The sequence below is a fragment of the Odontesthes bonariensis genome, chromosome 16 (genome assembly GCF_027942865.1).
Source record: "Odontesthes bonariensis isolate fOdoBon6 chromosome 16, fOdoBon6.hap1, whole genome shotgun sequence".
NCBI classification, from domain to species: domain Eukaryota; kingdom Metazoa; phylum Chordata; class Actinopteri; order Atheriniformes; family Atherinopsidae; genus Odontesthes; species Odontesthes bonariensis.
In genome coordinates this window covers 36,148,236-36,169,739 of record NC_134521.1, presented here as the reverse complement: position 1 = coordinate 36,169,739, position 21,504 = coordinate 36,148,236, and the positions used below count along the sequence as shown (strand labels likewise).

Sequence of the window (21,504 nt, the reverse complement as noted above, 5' to 3'; positions counted from 1 at the left end):
TCCAATTGGCTTGAATTGGACTTACTATCTAAGTGCCTTGAGATGACATTTGTTGTATTTGGCGCTATATAAATAAAAATGAATTGAATTGAATTGAACAACTGGAGTGGAGGTTTTAAAGGAAGATTTTTAGAAATGTGCTTATTTGCTTTCAGTGAAATGTCTGTTCAGTGTGAGGCTAGAGCAAGGAGAGCCTGGGTTAAATCTCCACTGAAACTGACTAAGCCTTGCTAGCCCCTGCTTTAAGGTAAAAGGTTAGCCTAGCAGCACATGGACAGCACACCCATTAACCTGTGACATCTAGTTTTTTCACACAAGAACGAAATCAACCGTATAGATGTATAATTGGGAGAATTTATTTTTTGGAGCGCGTCTCTGCAGGGCATCAAAAAGCGACCTGGCAAACAAACAAGATGTGACCTGGTAATAAATGAGCATTTGATCGAAGTTGGGCTGGGCCAGCAGCAATGTTTTCTCAGCATGTGTGCTACCTTCAGATCAAACCAATGATCACGGGTGCCTTTAAACAGGGTTCTTTTAAAACATGCTCAGGAAATGAAACATTATGAATGCATTAAATCTGCTCAAACGTAGGGGAACTTCAAACATGAATAACTCATTCAGACTCAGCTTAAGTCTGCAAGTGCCACAGATCACAGCTTAAAAAAAAGACTTCACCGGTGCATACAACGGGAACTTCTCAATGATATTAGGAAGTGTTATGCTTGCTACATTGCTGTGAAAATGGAGGAAACAATCAAACAAAGCTATTTGGTGTCATGATTGTGCAAGAGGGAAATCACAACACCAAAATGATACTTTTTAAGTGGGAATGGGAATTTTTCCTGAAAGGTTAGCAGTCGTGCACATGTCTTTCCATGCTGCAGTCATGATACTGAATAGCACAGGCGGGGCATGTTCAAGTCCTCTGATCAAAAGCCAGCATAAAAGTTTTGTTCATACCCTTAAATGCGACCTACAACACCGTCCAGTATCACCCCGTATGAGAAATAGGAGGGAATCATGACTCAAGCCTTTTGATTAACAAGCAACAAACACCTCCTGAAGAGAAAATGGATGGAACAGTTTCACGTGTCATTCAATTCAATTCAAAATTTAAAAAAAATACTTTATTTATCCCAGAGGGAAATTAAATTTCCCCCCATGTGCCTTTGAGTAATGTGACATCAACACCGATGTATATACATATATATATATATATATATATATATAACTGCCTTTTCATTTCAGTGTTACAGTTTGTAAATAACATGACAGGGTTATGGGTGAGAAAAAGTATTTTAGGGATCAAATGTGTCCTTATTTTCGTCAGGGCCATCGCCTTCGGGGACGCCATTTTTTTGCTGGTTGTCTTGGTGTGAAAACACACATTACAGTGAAACTTCAGGCAATAATGTCAACTAGTTTGGGTAAGAAATCAAAACTATTTGGGTGGGGTTAGAAAATGATTATGGTTGAAGATAAAACATTCTTTTTACAACATGGCTGTCGTCCTCATGGCCACCATTTTTACAGTTATATGCAGTTGCTAGAAGTCGTATATTGCTGAATACGTAATTATCGGTCATATCTGCTTGCATAACATTTTTGGGAGGAGGATGGTCTTGTCATGTGGACTCATGTAAAGGCACCAGAACTCTGGTTTCTAAGCTTGTTATTTCAAGCAGCTTTCACAGGGAAACCTCTGAGCCCACAACCTGCACACTAAAAGAATTACAGGGTTTTAACTGTGCCATGAAGCAGGCCTGCCTGGTTTTCTCCGTGCACAGCTGTAAAGCTCCACAAAGGGACATTCAACAGGATTTTACTTTCACTGCATCCTGGATTTAGTACAGCCCAAACCTGAGTGTGTTTTTGCCAATGTTCCTGATATCCTCATGGGTGCAGCCAGACTATTCTCCAGCAGTGACACTGCTTTCTGAAGTTAGGTCTGACAATGCAGGACAAGTCTGCAAGATATGTGCACCTTTCCAAACAAACACAAGTATATACATAATCATCTAAAGTCGGCTGCTTTGGTATTTACAAATGAAACATGATTCAACAAGATTAAACATGAAACTGATGAGTGCTGGTGGTAAAAACAGTATGACAAAATAAAGCAAAAAGAAAAACATAGTCCAACAAAAGGACCAGAATAATAAATTAAATTAACTGATACAATTAATTAGAATTAATCTAATTTACATTTAGCCTGTAAACACACTCAGAATGTTCCCATTGTTTTAAATAATCACTCAAACATACGGGCATCACCAGTAAATGATAAACAGATTGATAAGAAGGTGATAAGTTCAGGAAAACATGAAGAAGGAAATGACCTCCGTTACTTCTCTGTTGGTCTGCTGCTGACTCGAGCAAATCTTAAACCGGTTTAATGATCGTGCTGTCGGCCCAGCACCATTTAAGCTTCCGCTCAGCTCCTTCATGACTGTTTAACCGAGTTAACAGTCGATTACAATAAACCAAGATTTCAAACTGATTTAGGTTTGCTTGTAATGACTCACGTAGAACATGTGCTACTCGCTCTGAGTGGTCAGAATGATGTTTATCTAGATACTGAAGGCTTCAGTGTCTCTCTTTGGTTTCCTTCAAAGGCCATGAAAGCTTTTACTCCATAAAAATAAGCATTGAGGCTCATCAAATGCAAACTATCCTATGCCTGAATTAGAAACACTTAGCTTTTCCATGACTTCATTTTGTTATTTTTCAGAGCTTCTCTCACTGGTTTGAATTTGTAATTTTCTTATGTGCATTAATCAGACTATTAGTGCCAAATAAATTTGAACCAACCTCATGGCCCCTGGCCCTGATGAAACAACTGTCTTTGACTGAATAATGGAACATATATATCATAAAGAACCTTTAACACCCAGTCGTTGGTCGCTCCAGCTCTTTCTCAAGGCTGACTGTGAGTAGTGTTGGCCCAGTGAGGGAAGGTGCCCATGTCAAACATGGCGTAGCCCCAGGTGTTGACGCCCAGATTAATGCACAGGATCCCAATGATGTTCAACATGAAGCCAGCTTTGACCTGAAAGAACAGAGAGTCATATTCTGACAAAATACAAGTGGAGTAAAAGCTATAAAAGTTCTCAACAAGTTGGTTTCAGTGAAAGGTCGTTTATATAAACTACGGTTTAACTGCTGAGTCAGTGAATTTAATGGTGATACAGTCTCTGCTCCCTGCACGTGCTCATTATAAGGCAAGCGTGCACGTTTATCTAAAACTGTTGAATGAATTATTAACATAAAATCCATTCATCAGTTCAGGTGTTGGCCATGCTGTTACCATGGAACAGGTGTGCTCCTCAGTGTAAGCCTGACAATAATCATATTTGGTATATGAATGCAAACAGAACGGATCAGCAGGACAACCAGGGGGATTTCATGGAGAATACGGAACGCTAACGACTGCGGTAACCAAGGTAACTGCTTAAAGGGACTTCTTAAAAACCTTATTTTGATGCGGCTGTTTACAGTACTTACAGGCAGTAACTTCTTACCTGCCACTGACTGTGGTCAGAGCGCTCTTAGGTTGGAGAATCAGAGGCTTTTCTAAACGTGCAAACTAAAACATGGCAGCCAGAGGAGCACATTTTTGCCCTCTGAAACGACTCGAACCAAAAGTTTTCATAGCGATTCGAGTTGTTTACACTTTCACCAGAGCAGAGCATGTAAGAGGGTCTGTGGGCCGACCCGGTCTGGGTTGCAGCCTTCTGTGTACCAGCTAGCATCTGTCTGACTACCCGATGCTGCAGGGAAATAGTGCAAACATCCACAAAATAGTGTCGCTCAAATCGCTGTGAAAGTTTTCTATGTTGCTTTAGAGCGAGAAAGGTGTGCTCCTCTAGTAGCCTTGTGCTATGTACCTTTTGGCTTCAGGAAAGCTTCTGATTCCTCACACAGAGAGCTCTCTGAGTGCTGTCTACTGCAGGCAGGACAATGGCAACATATGCTTAGGAATAAGTACTTCATTCTCCTCCTCTTAAAACAAAGAAACAATCTAAAAGACCATTTGAGCCTCACCTTTTACAGGAAAGCCTAGATTTTATGAGCGAGTCATGACAAAATGTCCAACCTCAGCCTCTGCTAAATCATGTGAATTAAAAGAAAGAATGGTGTATAAATGATTGCATGTGTGTATGAATCTCACCATGTCGATGACTTTGAGTTTTCCAAAGGAGAAGGCGATGGCGTTGGGTGGTGTAGCCACAGGCAGCATGAACGCCAGAGAGGCAGCGATGGTGCAGGGCAGCATCACATAAAGAGGGTGTATCTTAATAGCTATTGCCTGTGAGACACAAAACACAATACAGTCGTGCACATGGAAAAGATTTGTGTGCACACTTATGAGTGTTTGCGTGGACCTGTGCTCGGTTTACCATTGAAGCCAGTATGGGCAGGAAGAGGGTGGTGGTGGCTGTGTTGCTGGAGCACTCTGTGAATGTTGCAACCAGCAGGGAGAGAATCATGGAAATGGCAAAGGGAGGGATGTCCTGCAGAGGTGCCAAGCTGTCTCCCAGCCACTTAGACAAACCCGACACCTGGAAACATTGGAAATGTCGATCTTTTGTCTTCTTCTCACTCTTATTATCCCTCACTCTACATCTACATCCACCCGTTCCTCAGAGTAATATCTCAACGTCTGTTTGAGATTTGAAAAATCTTCTAAGGAACATAGTGAACAGATGACTGGAAAACTGCAGGGAAACCAGGAACAGCTTTGTTTTTGTGTGACTAAATACAACATAAAACTACTAATACAGAGGATCTTTGCAGTGAATACCCACGCAGTCACTGCAGTGCAGCACCATCCACAGTTTAATCTGTATCATCAGTTGATGAAACCCATTTTGGGCTTTTCTCTCTGTTTGACTGTTTTTTTTTTTTTTTTTAAAGGTGTAATAAACATTAATTATAAATTCATTAAGAACCCTTTCAATCTTAGAGCTAAGTCACACCTTACTGTTGTGTCTTTTCAAATGCCCCAAGACACAAAGGATCCAGTTCAGATTGATCCAAAACACAAGAGTCGGAGGCTCTGCACATTTTAAAAATCCTTAGCAGAACAACCGTTCAACAGTCAACCAGTCCTCATCCCTTAGTGTAAAATGTCTTAAGAGGGGAGAACATGCTGTTTTTGGGTGCCCACCTCACTGCCTGCAGCCAAAGCAAAGCCTCCTCCCAGCAACAGGATGATGTTCCAAGGCATCCTCTCATGGACCACCTCCCAGTTCAGCAGAGTTGGGGGAGCCTTTATCAGCTTACCTGTGAAGCCAAAGTGAAGTTCAAGCATGAGACAGTCATTATTCAGACAGAGCAGTGTCACATGACCTGAGAGTTAGGTCACTTGAACTTCATTAACAACCCTAAGATATTAAAGCTGAGTATGGCAAAGACAGATATCTCACCTTCCTCGTTGTGACCGTAGCTGCTAAACTTGGGCAACCGAGAGGGGATGACGAAGAAGAGCATCGACATGAAGATGGCAATAGTTCCATCTGACACGAACCTAAGGGACACAACACGTTATCTCAGTAGGTTTTCTGCTTTTTGCTGCTTTTTTTTTCCTTTTTTCAATGTCAATTGAACAGAAATTGCCAAACTAAATAAAGCAACAGATTCTGTGAAAATGATTATGTGATGGTGATCATATTGGATAGTTTAGGGAGCATTTCAGTAACCCAAATGCATATTTATAATCCCTCCAACAAGATAGGTCTAAGAGATGGAGTCTTTGCTATGTTCTGTCTTTCCAAAGAAATTGTAGAACATCACCCGGTCTATCCTTTAAGGTGATGGTAAAAAGCAGAAAGAGAAAAAGACTCACTCATCATCTTTAGTGAAGAGCACCGTAGCCCAGCCAGGGATGAAGCCAGGCTCCCTGGTGAACCAGAGCAGCACCAGCAGCACAAAGATGGTGAGCACTGATCCCTCTGAGAACTTCATGTCCCCCAGCTTCCTGTACTCCCCCTTCATCACAGCATACGCCTCCTTGTCTGCGTCAGTTTTCATACCGCAGCCAAATGTCTTCTTTAGGCTGAGGAGAGTGTAGAGATCCCTCAGATCAGTCCACAAATCATTTAAGAAGTCAGGGAGAAACGACTGTTTTTACTCTTTAAAGAAAGCTCCTTTCTTACAGCACAACAAGGTTCTACAGCTTATAAGACAAACTTACTTGAAGCCAAGGAACATAAACTGAAGCCAGAGCCAGGAGATCACCAACATGAGCAACATGTTGGGAAAAGCAAAGGCAAACCAGCTGGCAAAGTTGATCACATCGCCGTTCATAGGGAAGAGTCTTCAGAGAGGAACAAACAGAGATTTAAGTGGAACGTAAAGAAGATGAGCTTGTGCTTGTTTACTTCTATTTATGAATGGCTCACTTGTCAATTTGACCCTTGAGGATGAGGTTGGGGGTGGTGCCGGTGAGTGTGGCGGTGCCGCCAATGCTGGCTGAGTAACACACACTCAGACTCATCCCTTTGGTCAAGAGGTCATACTTGGCATCCATTGCTTTCCTCCTGGACTCCCGCTGGGCGTCTAATGCAAACCCACGCTCACCTGGAACAATAAACAAAGTTATTAACAAAACAGTTCCATTCATTGAATCCTTCAAGTGCATGGCATGCATTTAACTTACACTCCCCATTCTCTAGCTGAGGTGGCTTTTTTTCATCTATGATTTCCTCCTTGGTTTGTGTGATTTCCAGCTCAAAGCCGTGGTTTTCCTCAGCAGCACTTTGGATATCTCGTTCTTCCGCCCGGATCTCTGTTGCTTTCAGCTGCTGGAGCACAGCTTGAGCGATAGGCAGCATCATGGCTGTGGTGGCCGTGTTGCTGATCCACATGGACAGGAAGGATGAGACGATCATGAAGCCCATCATTAACCTGTGTGAGAGGGGAGTACAGAAAATGTTGAAGCTCGTTAGCAGTGACCTTTTGAAAAGGATGGGTGTCGAACAGAAACTGTATTTCTTTTTTTCCTTTTTTCCAAGGAAGAAAAGAAAAAAGGAGAAAAAAAAAGGAAAAAGGGAAAAAAAGGGGAAACAAAGAAAAAGGGGAATAATGTGCATAATGTGTAATGAAGCGGACATACGCCATGTTTAACACTTTAGAAACTGCCACTCAGGGATACTGCCTGCATTGATCCATGATGTCAGCAGTCCTGACTGAGGCACTGTGACTTGTAGCAACATTTCTGAAAATGTTTCAGCAGCCTTAATAAAGGCACACAGACATACTCTGCATCTATCTAACATGGAAGCATAATTCAGGATACAAAATACAGGTCTGGGTTCTGACTAATGCGCCATCAGCTTTCTGTTTTCAGTGGGTAAAAAAAACCTATTACTCTATAATGCTGCATTCGGTTTGTGGCTTGAGACACACCAAATTGATTATTTTGAGGATAAAGACATCTAAAAGAACAAAGCACTGTAACTGATGGGAAACATTCCAAAGGACTTTGGGGCACTGTTGACTGTCTATCCGCTGCCATGTACACAGGTTATCTACATCAAAAGGCTCTCTTACAGAGATGGTCGAACACCAACCAGCAGCAGAACTCGGAGAGCGATGCGTTTATGAAGGTTCCAATACTCCACGGCAATGGCCACCAGGAGGCCACCAATGAACAGCATGTTCGAGTCTTTCAGATACTCAATGCTGACCTGAACAAGATCACACAGACAAAGAAATCGTGTTACAGTCACCTGTGGACATGTTGATATATCTTTTACATTTGCAATAAAAGTGGAACACTGCGGTAAGCAGGTATACATGTGGCAATAAAAATCCCCCCAAAAAGGCTCCCTCAGATCATAATTTTCAGCATTAAGATTAAGTCAGTGTCCCTGACTCATTTTAATTTCATTTTAACACTTTCGCCCTGGAACTGTTGAATCTATCTGCACAAAAAGGATGTCAGTCTTCAGAGAAGCTTAACATCATAAAAGGCAGCGTTTCCCAACAGTGAAATGATGAGGTATAGCAGTGTAAAAAGGGACAGTACATCTCCAGCCTTCATGATGCCCATCGCTGGGAAGAGGACAACGGGCAGCAGGGCAGTCACAGCCAGGGGCATGCACTCTGTGCACCAGTACAGAGCCATGATGATGATGGCGTAGCCGCATCTCGCCTCCTGTAAACACACAGAGAAGAGGATGTGGAAAAGAACAGCGAGCAGCAGTGTGGGGGTAACCCTTTCACACAGGCACCACAAAGACTCTAAAAAGCAGCATTCTGTTCCTGTAAACCCTGGAAGTTGTTTCACTGTTTGGTTTCTCTCTGAGCACTTTCAGTAGTTCAACTATTAAGAGGAAAATATCACATTGGGCCAGAGTGAAAAGCAGTGTCTGTAGGTGAGAAGAAGCCCCAACACTCCAAACCCAACAGGGAGGAGAACGATGCGGAACAATGCAAGCTGTGTGAGGATACTTAAACCAGACACAGTTGTGTATAAATGAAGCAGAGGTCAACAGAACAGGAGGGACGCAGCAGGTGACATCAGCAACAAGAGTTCGAATGATGTCGATATCTTGATAGAAGTTAGACTGCAATCGTCAAAGTTAAGGCTCCATAAATTACTTAACCCAGGAGATGGGACTTTGACTCCCATGAGGGACTGTCATTTTTCTACTTTTGTTTTCTACTTCGCATTTTTTGGGGCCAAAACTACATAGCTAGGTTCTCTCTCTGGTTGGATCATGCTATGGCAGTTACTTTCCACACCTTGAAAAGTCTCAATGTACTCTACGGTACACCGTAGTGGCCCAGCAGATCCAGTTGATTCGGTGTCATAATGCAAAATTTAGTCATCCCAGGCTAATTCTGGTCCAATTTCACTTCTTATCTCTGTATTGTTTGCCTTTCGCTTTCAGACAATGTAAATAAATCCCAATGCATGCTGTGCACATGCCTCAGGATATCTGACAGGGAGAGATGCACCTTTGGTTGGATTCTGCTCAGGAAAAAACACACAGAAGCAGAGTCAGACACAGAGTTAAAGTATACAGTTATTCAGCTTCTATGTCTTTTGTCTTATCACTCTCTTTAAAATGCTATAAGACTTTACACATGCTGATAGCAGCAACCTTTGATCATAATCTCCCAAGATAACATTTATGGTTCCTCAGTAAAAATCACAAAGACTACCCGGCACAAAACTTTCCACAGTAACTCCCGCAGGTCTGCTGAGTATGCCCCTGAAAAACTCTTAGAAGTTAAAACAACTGAAGGGAATGATGACCAGTGTAAAACATGTTAATTAAAGTAACATTACTGGTGTTTAGTTCAATGCTAAATGTTACATTTTTGGTCTATGTACCCTTTACTTGGTCAGTTATTGTCAAAGATGAACTTGTAAAAGAAAACTGTTTGGCAGATTTTTTTTTCTTACTGTTCTGTAGTTAAGGAAATACAGCACATAACCCTCCAATATGAATATTAATCATAAAACTGAATTAAGACGGAAATGTATGACTGTAACAAAATCTGCTTCCTTTATTTTTCAATATTTTTTCAGTTACTGATATAGTTATCATATAAAGAGAATTGAATTTAATGACAAAAATCCAAATAAGACTGTCCAAAGGACCCTTTGGAAAGGCCTCAGTGGACTGTCCGTCAGTCCGTCATCCCAAGGACTTGAACAGAAGGCAGCTGGACATTTTGCTGAAAGAAAACCATTATTTGCATTTTTGAGGCCTTTTTAAATTATTATCTTTGGTGTATAAAATGCAACAGTGTTGTTTCCAGGCACTGTGACTCCAGGCAAGTTTGCTCCTTTTTTTCCTTTTCATTCGTAAGTTTGAAAGTTTGAGTTTTCTTTTGAAAAATAAGAAACAGACATTAATTCCAACAAAGAATGGCGACGAGTCAGTACAGATTTGTAGAGTGAAAATGATGTGCTGGTGTGTGATATTTTGTTTATGTGATCATTAAAAAAACTAAAAGCATGTCTGCAGTGGTGGTATTTGTCTGATTATGTTGTAGTTGGAGCTCTAACTTCTTTAAATTTTCCAAATGTAGATCAGCCAGCTATTTGCATCTATAACGAAAAACAGTTTAAAAGAACACTTACAGATTAAATGAACAAGTTAAAAGTTATCAAATGCTGAAAACAAATAAAACGAATTGTCGTCAACCATTCATCTTTATTGCAGGTTCTTATTGTCCGGACACCTGTCAGATACCAACTGTGCTATGAAGAAGAATTAAGTTAAAAGAATGAAGGGGAAATGCATTAAAAAGCCATTTGAATGGCTATTTGTGCTCACAGACTTACCGATGTAGGAATGCATAGCGGCAGGGGAAGGAAGGCGAGTGGAGTGAGGACAATGATGAAATAGTTTCTGTGGTACCAAAGCCACTTCAACCAGTTAGCCATGATGCTTGCAGAAAAACGAGCACACAAGCCAAGAGTCGGAAAACTCTCCTGAAGTTTGCCAGCTAACTCAGAGCAGACAGCTGATCCAGACAAACAGTGGTGCGGTGTGAGGAGGAGGAAAAAAATCAGCAAGGTCAGGGGATGGAACTGTAGAGATGTGCTGCACAGGGCTGCTCAGGTAAAGAGACGAAAATCTGTACGGTTTACTGTCTATATCTGTGGCGGTAAATCAAACATTAACTCAACACCAAAGAGATATAATCCTTTACAGAGAGGCAGATTAAGCTGTTGGGAAAGGGCGAAAGGTAGCAGTGAAGGTACAGAGAGGGTGGGGGATTGACAGATGAGACAGATAGCAAAACAATAGGAGGGTTTATCAGGTGGAGCAGTGCGGCTCGGTCATGAGTAACCAAAGGTCAGGGGCTGTGCAGGAGCCCACCTACAGTCAGCAGCACAAGGTCTGACAGAACTGGACAGGTTTCATAACTTGGAAAAAGACAATCAACTCCAATTTTCACTCTGTGTCACAAATACAGCTCAGACCTTGTGTGTGTGACCTGTTCGGACTGGATAAAACACTCACTGTCAACTGAAAACTTGCATTTGTTGCATGTTCAGTTCAGCAGACTCAGCAGTTTTTGCTGCACTTTTAATTAGCCTTATAACACAACAAACTCTATGGCTGAGTAACTGACTCAGGAGTCAATTAGCTGATTTTACTTGTGTCCAATATTTGCACCACTGGTACCAAATGTTTTTTAGCATTTGCTGTAATATCAGTCTGAATTTAAAGGAATAAACTGACACTGTCAGCAACCTGAGCAGAGAGACAGGGAGAGCGTTAGCCTGGCTCTGTTTTAACATGTCGAGTTTATGTGTTGAATAAAAAAGATCAGCACTGAAATCTGAGTATGAGCTCAGAGGAAAAGCATTCGAGCCTTTTGTCTGATGATCCCTTCGACGACCACAGATGGAGGTCAGTAAAGGCCACTGTTAGTCTTATCACTAAGGTAACACGGGAAACTGGTAGGTTAAAAGGGTTTACATCATTTTAATTATCATCAAACTCTGATTTAAATGTCATTGGAAGGGTTTAAAAGTGGCTGACTCCATTTAATGATCTGATATGGAAGAAACCAACCTTCCTAAACCAATGAAGCTATCCTGAATTAATGTGCCCCAGCAGACTTTTATGGCCACATATCACCAAAAGCTTTCTGTTGTTTTATGAATTACTTGTTCCTACACTTTAACTGAGATAAGGTGTAACTTCCATAAAGTCGTAAAGCACAACAGTACTGAACCCAAACACTGATGCGATAGCACAGCGAGCAGGTTTGTTCAAGCATTTGTGAGGATGAGATCCATGTGGTGCCTCTTCTGGAAAAGATTTACAACTACCTAATGACCTGGCATGTTTTCAAATTCCATATCAGACTTTTAGTTTATGAATGTATAACCTATGTAAATCTAAATATACAGTCCCCTCCAAAAGTATTGGAACAGCAAGGCAAATTCCCTTGTTTTTGTTGTTCACTGAAGACATTTGGGTTTAAGATCAAAAGATGAGTATGAGACAAGAGTTCAGAATGTCAGCTTTTATTTCCTGGTATTTACATCTAGATGTGTTAAACAACTCAGGACATACCACCCTTTGTTTGAACCCACTCATTTTTCAAGTGAGCAAAACTATTGGAACATGTGACTGACAGGTGTTTCTTGTTGACCTGGTGTTGCCTTTAAGGTTGATTATTCAAACATTAAATAGCTCTGCATGTTTAAACCTATAAAGACTGAATTTCTTGTTAAAGAGGATAAACCAACATGAAGACCAGAGAGCTGTCTATGGGAGAAAAGCAAGCCATTTTGAAGCTGAGAAAATAAGGAAAATCAATCAGAGCCATTGGACAAACAGTGGGCATAGCAAGCACAACAATTTGGAATGTCCTGAAAAAGAAAGAAACTACTGGTGTACTGAGCAACAGACATCGAACAGGTCGGCCAAGGAAAACAACAGTAGTTGATGACAGAAATATTGTGAGAGCTGTAAAGAAAAACCCCAAAACATCAGTAAGTGACATCACCAACGACCTCCACAGTGCAGGGGTGAAGGTATCACAATCCACTGTTCGAAGAAGACTCCGAGAGCAGAAATATAGAGGCCATACCACAAGATGCAAACCACTCATCAGCAGTAAGAGTCGGAAGGCCAGATTGAAATTTGCAAAGAAGTACAGAGATGAGCAGCAAAAGTTCTGGAACACAATCTTATGGACTGATGAGACCAAGATTAATCTCTACCAAAGTGATGGAAAGGCCAAAGTGTGGAGAAAGAAAGGAACTGCTTATGATCTGAAGCATGGTGGAGGTAATGTCATGGCTTGGGCATGCATGGCCGGTTCTGGAACAGGCTCATTAATATTTATTGATGATGTAACTGATGATGGTAGCAGCAGAATGAATTCCGAAGTGTATAGAAACATTTTGTCTGCCAATTTATGGAGAAATGCATCCAAACTAATCGGGAGGAATTTTATCATGCAGTAGGACAATGACCCAAAGCACACTGCCAATAAAACAAAGGACTTTATCAGGGGGAAAAACTGGAAGGTTTTAGACTGGCCAAGTCAATCACCTGACCGTAACCCGATAGAGCATGCATTTCACCTCCTGAAGAGGAGACTGAAGGGGGAAACCCCCCGAAACAAACAAGAACTGAAAGAAGCTGTGGTAAAAGCCTGGAATAGCATCACAAAGGAAGAATGTAACAGTTTGGTGATGTCGATGGGTCGCAGGCTTGAGTCAGTTATTGCAATCAAGGGTTATGCCACCAAATATTAAATGTTATTTACTTTAAGATTATTTGTTCCTTTACTTTTGCTCACCTAAAAATGCTGTGGTGTAATACAAATGGTGATATATCCTAAGTTGTTTAACGCATCTAGATGTAAATACCAGGAAATAAAAGCTGACATTCTGAACTCTTGTCTCATACTCATCATTTGATCTTAAACCCAAATGTCTTCAGTGAACAACAAAAACAAGGGAATTTGCCTTGCTGTTCCAATACTTTTGGAGGGGACTGTACCTCTTGGTGTACTCTAGTGATAAGAAATGATCGTTTATGTATTAATTGGCCTAAAATCTGTGCACAAAGACATTGACTTTGGCGAGAAAAAACCTTGTTAACATTGTTTTTTCTATTCCTTAGAAAAAAATGTTATATTCTAGATGGACTGAAGTGATTAAATGTTATCTGTAAGACATAAGGAATGAATGAAATGAATCAACAGAGCAGCTAATTCACTGTGGCTGAATACGTAACATATTTTTAAACCACACAAATGAAAGAATAAGACTGAACGACACGGTGTCGGTACGAACTGTGTTCGTTAGTGGCCCCAGACACAGTTAAAAAGATCAAAGGTTTGTTGATCATCGTGCACTGAAAGCCAAGCTTTTTATCATTACCGGCAAGGACACTGACTTGTTTACTGACCGGACAGATATTTGACATAAAAAAAGAAACATGCCAATAAAAAACTTTGTGTAACTCCACTGATAATGATGTACACAACAGAAGCCCTGTCATGGAAAATAGAGCCATATAAAAGCTTTTTTTCCTCATCTGTTGCAGGTTATGATCATTCAAGACTCATTAAAGTTGAAGTTTAGTAGCTTTCCACATGGAGGAAATGCAGTGTTTTCCTGGATTATTGTCCAGCAAACAGGATGAAAATGATGTTTTTAAGTGTTTGATCCCAGTTGGTCAAACACTCTGGTGTTAAACCGTATATCAGTTTAAACAGTATCTGTGCTATGATATTTAACATTCAGTTTAATCATATATGCACAAGGGAAACACTCTTTGGGAAGAATTTTAGAAAATCCAAAGAAATAATTGTGATCATGTAATCAAGGTAATTGTAGCATTTTCTTCTTATTAAATCAGTGTTTACTGATGGTCCATCTAAAGGGACCTCCTGATTGGACATAGTTAAAACACATACACTGCTACTTTTAACCTTTTCATGCCACATTTAGTGTTCCTTCTCTCTTGCTGATGCTTCGTAAACATACGTCGGGGTCATAATGAGCTTTGGGAGGCTGCTGCCGGACATCCTGAACTCCTGCTACGTCAGAAGAAGAAAATTCATTTACTTTTAATACCAGTTAAATGTACTTTTGCAGGTTTTACAGCAGTTCTATGCCTGCTGCGCTTTATTCCTCTGAGCTGTTAGAGATAGGACAGCAAGCCAGGTATCACTCAGTGAAACAAGCTGCACGGACAGCCAAAGTCCATGTGACATTGTATGCTGTGCTCACCAGGTTTATGGACACTTTTTGCTGGATTTGATTAAAGATATCCACACGCACTGATAAACACAATCTGACTTTCCTTATTGTTGGGACTATTCCATTCCCGGCCGGACTGATATGCTTCTGTTTCAGAGACACTGACTCTCAGCGACTCTTTGCGGCTCTTTGTTTTTACTCAGCTGAGGTGGGGGAATCTGGCAATGATTCTGTGATGAGGAAAACAAACATTCCTGTAATCTCTCTGCCAGCAGACTTTGCGTCCCTGCATCGTGCCGAATCTGATCAGAAACTTCAGTGGGACAATCTCCCGCTGGACTTAATCCCAGATGAAAAACGCAGCCGCTCCACATTTATTGAATATATCTCACGCTATTCTCTCTTTTTTTTCTTTTTTTCAGGGTTAAATTGGGAAGAAGTCTCTGCATTTGTTTTGGGGTTGACACAAATCAGTACAGATTAAAGACTGGTTACACAATGTTTGAGCTCTAATGCTTGTTGCTTTGTTTGCAGGTTGCAAATGCAGCATACAGTATATATACAATATCATCTGCATAACCACAGACTGCAGTTTCCTGTTTGGCTTAACCATTTTTCAACTAAACAGACCATCAATATAAGATTTACAACTGATATGTTTTAAGGAATAACACAGTTATAGTGGTAAAGATACTGGGTGGTAAATGTGCTAAAGTGGTCCTGTTTGTGCTGTCCTACGGTTGGATATTGTAACCGGGATGTTTTTAGGACAGACAGGCAGGAGATCGACCATCCCAGCTTAATGATTATCACTGCTGAGCATTGACCAATCAGGAGGGCAAATGCCTGTGGGTCAGCAGGATCTGAAAAGAAATAGCTATTGATCCCTTGCAAACGGTGCAAAACACCAAAGTGGGACACTCAGCTGAAACTCATCTGATATTTCATTTGTCTGTGGTAATATTAATTGATAGATTCCCATCATTTTTGTTTGAATATTTTCAGGGAGCTGACATGAAGACAGCGGTGGTTCTGCTGGGCCTTGTACTCCTGCTGGGCGCCACCTTTGCTGCAGAGGGTAAGTCTCAGAGGATCTTTGCCACCATATAGAAATCCGTTCAACAATTCTTTTGCATTCCATGTCCATCAACCACTCAGCAGCAACGCTTTATCCACCACAGACTGTTGGAGGAATACGTTTCTTTCGTTGTGCTGCTATAGAATTTGTGGTAAAACACAATTCATTTTAAAAAGTGGATGCATTTATATGTATGTATGAATAGGTTCACGGACTGTAGTGCATGATGTATGAACATCTAAACTGATGCTGTGTCCTACTGACTTAAGTACATTTAGCAGAGTAATGTTCTCAGTAGCAGTTCAGAGTGCTTTAGCTGTTTTTTATGCTACATTGATGCTCCACTGCGTTTCATGGGTAAGTCAGTATTTTTCTCTATTACATCTATTTGACAAATGAATCATTTATCAGTGCATGTTTACAGATTTAAAGGCAGGGTAGGGGATCTTTTTCTAGAACATTTTTTTACATATTGCTTGAAATACTCTTCACACCCCCATTGCAACCAATTAATTAAAAGTTTTGACACAAATATGAAAAGTTTTAGTGGCCTCTAGAACGTACAATCTAGGAAAAACAGTATCCAATCATACTGAACGGACCGTTCACAATGATTGGATACTGATGCCGTCTATCAAACTGCAATCTGCTCCTCCCTCCCCCTCCTTCCCCCTCCTTCCCCCTGTGCGCGTACCCTGCTCCGTGAACGAAGCTTGGCAGGAAGCTAAACTAGAGCCAGCTTGGCTAGCACCTAGCATTATTAAACGTATAGTTAGCATAAACTAAATACTAAATACTAAATACGGCAACGATCGGTGCTTGCTGTCAGAACAGCGCTCGTGCACCTTCGTGCTCGTGCGCGTTCATGTACTCTAGAGGCGTGCCTTCGGGGGGAAAGTGAAGAAAAGGGTTGGGACTTTTTACCTGTGTATTTTCAAAATGCAGCTTCGCTGGACTCAAAATCCAGGATCTCCTACCTTACCTTTAACAGTGAAGTACACACGATAAACTTATAAAACAGGGTTATTTCTTACCTTTTTGGTTTCTTGGATTACAAAAAAATCTTTAAAAAAAGCAAAGAATCAGAGAATAGTCTAAAGCAGTGCTGCAAATCCTACTAACTATTCAGCTAAAGAAACAATACATTTAGTAATGAGAACATCTGTCATCAGAAAGTGTGATGATACTCACAGTCTGCTTTGATGGTTCCTACATTATTATTGATGTTTCATATCCATCATGCTTCTGTACTTAATGTAGCTTCAGACGCAGACTTTTTGCCTGTGATGGAGGATCTTACGTTGGTGTTTCAGAACCCTGAATCTGAGTGGTTCTGCTCTCTGTGGTGGCTGATGCAATGCGTGTCCAGCTGTGCGTGTCCAGCTGTGCCGTCTCTGAAACAAACAAACTCCATTTCCACAGAGTCCTGCGTGGGTCGCTGCGGCTCCTTCAACTCAATGAGCAAATGCCAATGTGACTCCATGTGTGTGTTTTATGGAAGCTGCTGTGGGGACTTCGACAGCATCTGCCCCAAAAAAAGTAAGTACACCCGTGGAAAACTCCCACTTTATTGTGTTTCCTTTGTCAGTCATTTTGGAAACACCATCGTGTTACGAGGAGTCGTGTTCTGCCCTCAGTCTCTCGAGGAGATACCTTTGACGAAGCCCAGGAATCAGGGACCAGACCCCCTGACCTCACCACGACCTTCATGCCAACTGTAAACTCAGCTGGACCAACAGTTCCCTCCTCTTCCACCCCCCCACGCCCCACCACACATGAGCTCCCACCCCACGCTGACCCTGATGCAGCATCCTGCAGCGGTCAATCGTTCGATGCTTTTCTGCAGCTGAAGAATGGCTCCATCTATGCATTCAGAGGTAAAACAGGACGCCCAGAAGGCTTTCTGCTCTGTTTTCTGCCTTCGAGGCTCATAAAGAACATTCAAAGTTTCAACTTTCAACTCAACTAAAGCCTTCATTTCAAGATTTATTTCATGAATCCAAATTCATGCAAAGATGTTTGACAATCTTTGCATGAATTCCATATAGTCTAAACTCAGCTGAATGTTTACCCGTCATTCTCACCCCTCTTTTGTCTAAACCATAAATGAATCTTATAATTCCCTTATACTCTGAACAGTTATCTGGGGAAAGTGCACAAAAAGACAAGCCAAAAGCCTTCCTTATCCACAGTTGTGTCTCTCTAAGTCTAATTTCTCTGTTCACAACATTTTCAGAGGTCACAGTCACCCTGGCTGAATAGTTTCAGGTATATGACATATACACTCATAAAACTGCTCTCATATCCACCAGGTGACTATTTTTTTGAACTGGATGATACGTCCGTACTTCCTGGTTACCCCAAGCGTATCGAGGATGTGTGGGGAATGTCTGGGCCCATCAGCGCTGCATTCACACGCATCAACTGCCAAGGAAAATCCTACATCTTTCAGGTAGAAGCTCCAACATTTCCAGAGCCTTTGTGCTTTGTGACATGTTTTCTTGTTGATTCTTGTCATTTGCCCCAATGTAGGTGTCAGGGGTAAGTGCCCCACTGAGGTTGCCTGCTTATCAGGCCCAATGTTTTTGTGTTGAACTTCATAAAGTAAAACTATCTCACAAATAAAACAAAATCATTGACAGAACCCTGTCAATGATTCACTCAATTAAAATGTTTCAGCGCTCGTCATCAAGGACGCTACATGTCCCTCTGACCTTTGCATGTTTTCTGTCACAGGGGAAGAGGTACTGGAGGTTTGACGGGGATGTCATGGATGAAGACTATCCACGTGACATTTCCATGGGCTTTGACGGTATACCCAGCGACATTGATGCCGCATTTGCCGTACCAGCACCGAATCACCGTGGAAAGGAGAAAGCTTACTTTTTCAAAGGTTTTTAAATATTTTTCAAAATTTTAAAAGCGCAGGGGCTCCTACGTTTATTCTCCTCTGTACTGTGCAAGAAATGATGCGGTACTCTTAAGTGCTTTCATATGTTTGCTGAGTCAGAACCGCCTTATCTGAAAAGTGAGGCTTAGGCCTTAAACATGCAAATATTCTAGTGGCCAGCAGGGGGCGACTCCTCTGGTGGAGTCTGTGGAAGTCAGCTTTTAGAGAGAACAATGAGAAAATTGCCACACTTTATTTATTACCTTGGTGAGTTCTTTGAATTTAGAAAATGACGGTTTATGTACGTGTCTAAATTTGGGTCTGGCAGAAAGCAGGTCCCCTGCCTTTAGGTGGAAAACCCCCTGACATCAACCTGTGTCTGTGTCTCTCTTCAGGGGACAAATATTACCAGTATGAGTTCAAGCACCAGCCGAGCCATGAGGAGTGTGTCCACATGAGCAGGTCCTCCCCGTCTGTGCTGTTCACGCAGTACACAGACCTGTTCTGTGATCCCACCCTGGAGGACTTCTTCACAGAGCTTTTTGGAGGCTCCTGTAAGAACCCGTTGTAGTTCTACTTGTACAGCCATGCTTGTAATCCTCTCTCATTCTTCCTTTTATACAGCGTGAATCTTTACCATCTTGCTCCTTTCTAATTGTTCAGTCACCAGTCCCAACCCTGGCCCTCGCCTGATCAGCAGGGACTGGCAGGGCATCAGACCCCCTGTGGATGCTGCTGTGGTGGGACGCGTGCGCGTCACCCCCCAGCCGACGCCACCTTCTCCTCCAGCAGGGAGGAGGCTCAGCAGGAGGAGGAAGAGGCCCAGCAAGCGGCGTGGCAACAGGCAACGAGCGAGGCAAGGTCGCTCTGTGTTCGATGACTTGTGGCTCTATGATGATTGGTTCGACTTAGTCGAGGACTACAGTGACATCACTGAAGAAACCACCAATCAGGGCGAAAAAAGCACCCCAGTTCAAAATGTCTACTTCTTCAAGAGTGGTACGACAACATACATTCATGTTTTTATGCAGGGGCGATTTTAGGATCTGGTCTTTAGGGGGGCCCAGCCCCCAGTGCTCACAGAGGCATATTATTTCTCACTAATTGAGGCGAACTAGTACATTTATAAATTTTGGAGCCGTATTAGTTTTGCTTTGAGTAGTGTTTTCCCCTACAACATTAAATTTTGACCTCTTCATTTCAAAAGACTGTGGCTTGACAGGGGTAACAGAGAGCCTGAGACAAATATTGAAGATAACTCAACATTTATTTTGGGAGTAAAGAGTTAAGAGTAAAGTCAGGCTGGAATTCTTCTTACTTAAACATCTTTCTTTTCTTTTTCTGATGGCAGATAAGTACTACAGAGTGTCTCTGCGGACAAAAAGGGTGGACGCTGCATACCCTCCTTACCCACGATCTGTTGCAAAGTACTGGCTGGGCTGCAAACGTGAAGACGCACCTGATACATCCAGGGCAGAGAAGAGATAGGCAGAGGAATTCACTTCATCTCTTTTTAACTGTTACACCATGTTTAGGCAGCATTTAGCACGTTATTACTACCCAAACCTAATGCTGACCTCAACCCCAGAAGTCAAATCCTTTGCTGCTTAACAAAAGTTTATCACCTTTTGAAGTTATAAAACTCTGATTGCTTTTCACAGATAGTGATACAAGTACATGGCAGTAAACTTTCTCCAACACACAGCTATGACTGCGCACAGTGCCTCAGCTGGGTAGCTCTCACTCTGCATCCTACAGGAATAACCCCCCCTGCTCAGTGGTCCTGCGCTGCCCTCTTCAGTCTGAACAGCGCCCTCTGCTGGACACAAGGCAGCCAGAAAACACCGTGAAAAAATAAAAATAAAACTCCTCCTTAACATCTTGTGTCTTTATTTGTCCTCCAGTTGAGTCTTTGACTACATTCAAGCCATAGTTTAGTCAGCCAAGTTAAAGCTTTAAATCTTTAAAACGTATTGTTTTACTGTGGTGTCTGTGCTATGCTCTCAGTCGTGTGAAGTTTATAGTTGTTGTTTTTTTTATAGTTTAGTATAGTTAAGTTTATAGTTGATATGTGCTTATTCATTGCGAACATCACCACACACACAGCTGCCGATGAGTAGCTTTGAGACAGCTCATTTGTTTCGAGTTTTTTTTTTTAATCTCAACTATAACCCGTTTAACTTTGCGGTATAAGTCATTGGGCTAATCTCTTGAGGCCATTATAGTGATCTAGGTACTGAATGTTTCTAAATTGTTACAAGTACATTGCCGTTAAAGATCTTTGTAAACGCGTGTTGAGTAGACCGTAAAGACAGTGAAAAGAACAAAAGGCACCGCTGGGATTCGAACCCAGGATCTCCTGTTTACTAGACAGGCGCTTTAACCAACTAAGCCACGGCGCCACATGACGACATCACTGTGTAAAACGGGTTATGAATTATAACCACATAGCATGGGGTTTACAGATTTTTATTTTTTCCAACATTCTTCTTATACATTACAATAAATAAATATTTCCTACGTTACCTTTCCTGAAGGAAACTGCAGCATAAATTATGTAGCTCGCTCTCTATTTACAGCGTCTTCTAAAAAAATGACTTCTTTCAAGTAGGCTATGTACCATTTTTTTAAATATAAGTCAGCCCAAAACATAATCTATCATTGCAGCAGAAATGTCCATGTCTGACAGACTGAAGTCGCCCACCAGGTCCTGGAAGCACAGGTCGGACAGGTCTGTGGAGCACTCCGCGGTGCTGTTGAAGCCCTTTCGGTCCAGCTGACTCTGGAGGCTCCTGCTGGGCTCACATCGGCTGCCCTCCGGCTGGGGAC

At 41.7% G+C, this 21,504-nt stretch overlaps 2 protein-coding genes and 1 non-coding gene across 3 annotated transcripts; 1 reads left to right on the top strand and 2 right to left on the bottom strand.

Moving 5' to 3' along the window:
• Positions 1–2,920: 2,920 nt before the first annotated feature.
• slc13a2 (solute carrier family 13 member 2) lies at positions 2,921–10,411 on the bottom strand. Its single transcript, XM_075486797.1, has 12 exons — positions 10,310–10,411; positions 8,036–8,164; positions 7,558–7,694; positions 6,665–6,912; positions 6,408–6,585; positions 6,200–6,322; positions 5,852–6,061; positions 5,433–5,533; positions 5,174–5,289; positions 4,404–4,565; positions 4,175–4,312; positions 2,921–3,052 (listed from the first exon to the last, which is right to left on the bottom strand). The coding sequence occupies exons 1-12, from the start codon at positions 10,409–10,411 to the stop codon at positions 2,921–2,923; spliced, it is 1,776 nt and encodes a 591-aa protein (XP_075342912.1).
• Positions 10,412–15,721: 5,310 nt separating this feature from the next.
• On the top strand, positions 15,722–20,353 carry vtnb (vitronectin b). The gene is made up of 8 exons (XM_075487483.1): positions 15,722–15,785; positions 17,208–17,324; positions 17,423–17,662; positions 18,098–18,237; positions 18,522–18,678; positions 19,071–19,229; positions 19,339–19,674; positions 20,027–20,353. The coding sequence occupies exons 1-8, from the start codon at positions 15,722–15,724 to the stop codon at positions 20,161–20,163; spliced, it is 1,350 nt and encodes a 449-aa protein (XP_075343598.1). The 3' UTR covers positions 20,164–20,353.
• A 650-nt stretch (positions 20,354–21,003) lies between these two features.
• Positions 21,004–21,077, bottom strand: trnat-agu (transfer RNA threonine (anticodon AGU)). Its single transcript has one exon. It is a non-coding gene; the product is annotated as a tRNA-Thr (tRNA).
• Between the last annotated feature and the right edge of the window lie 427 nt (positions 21,078–21,504).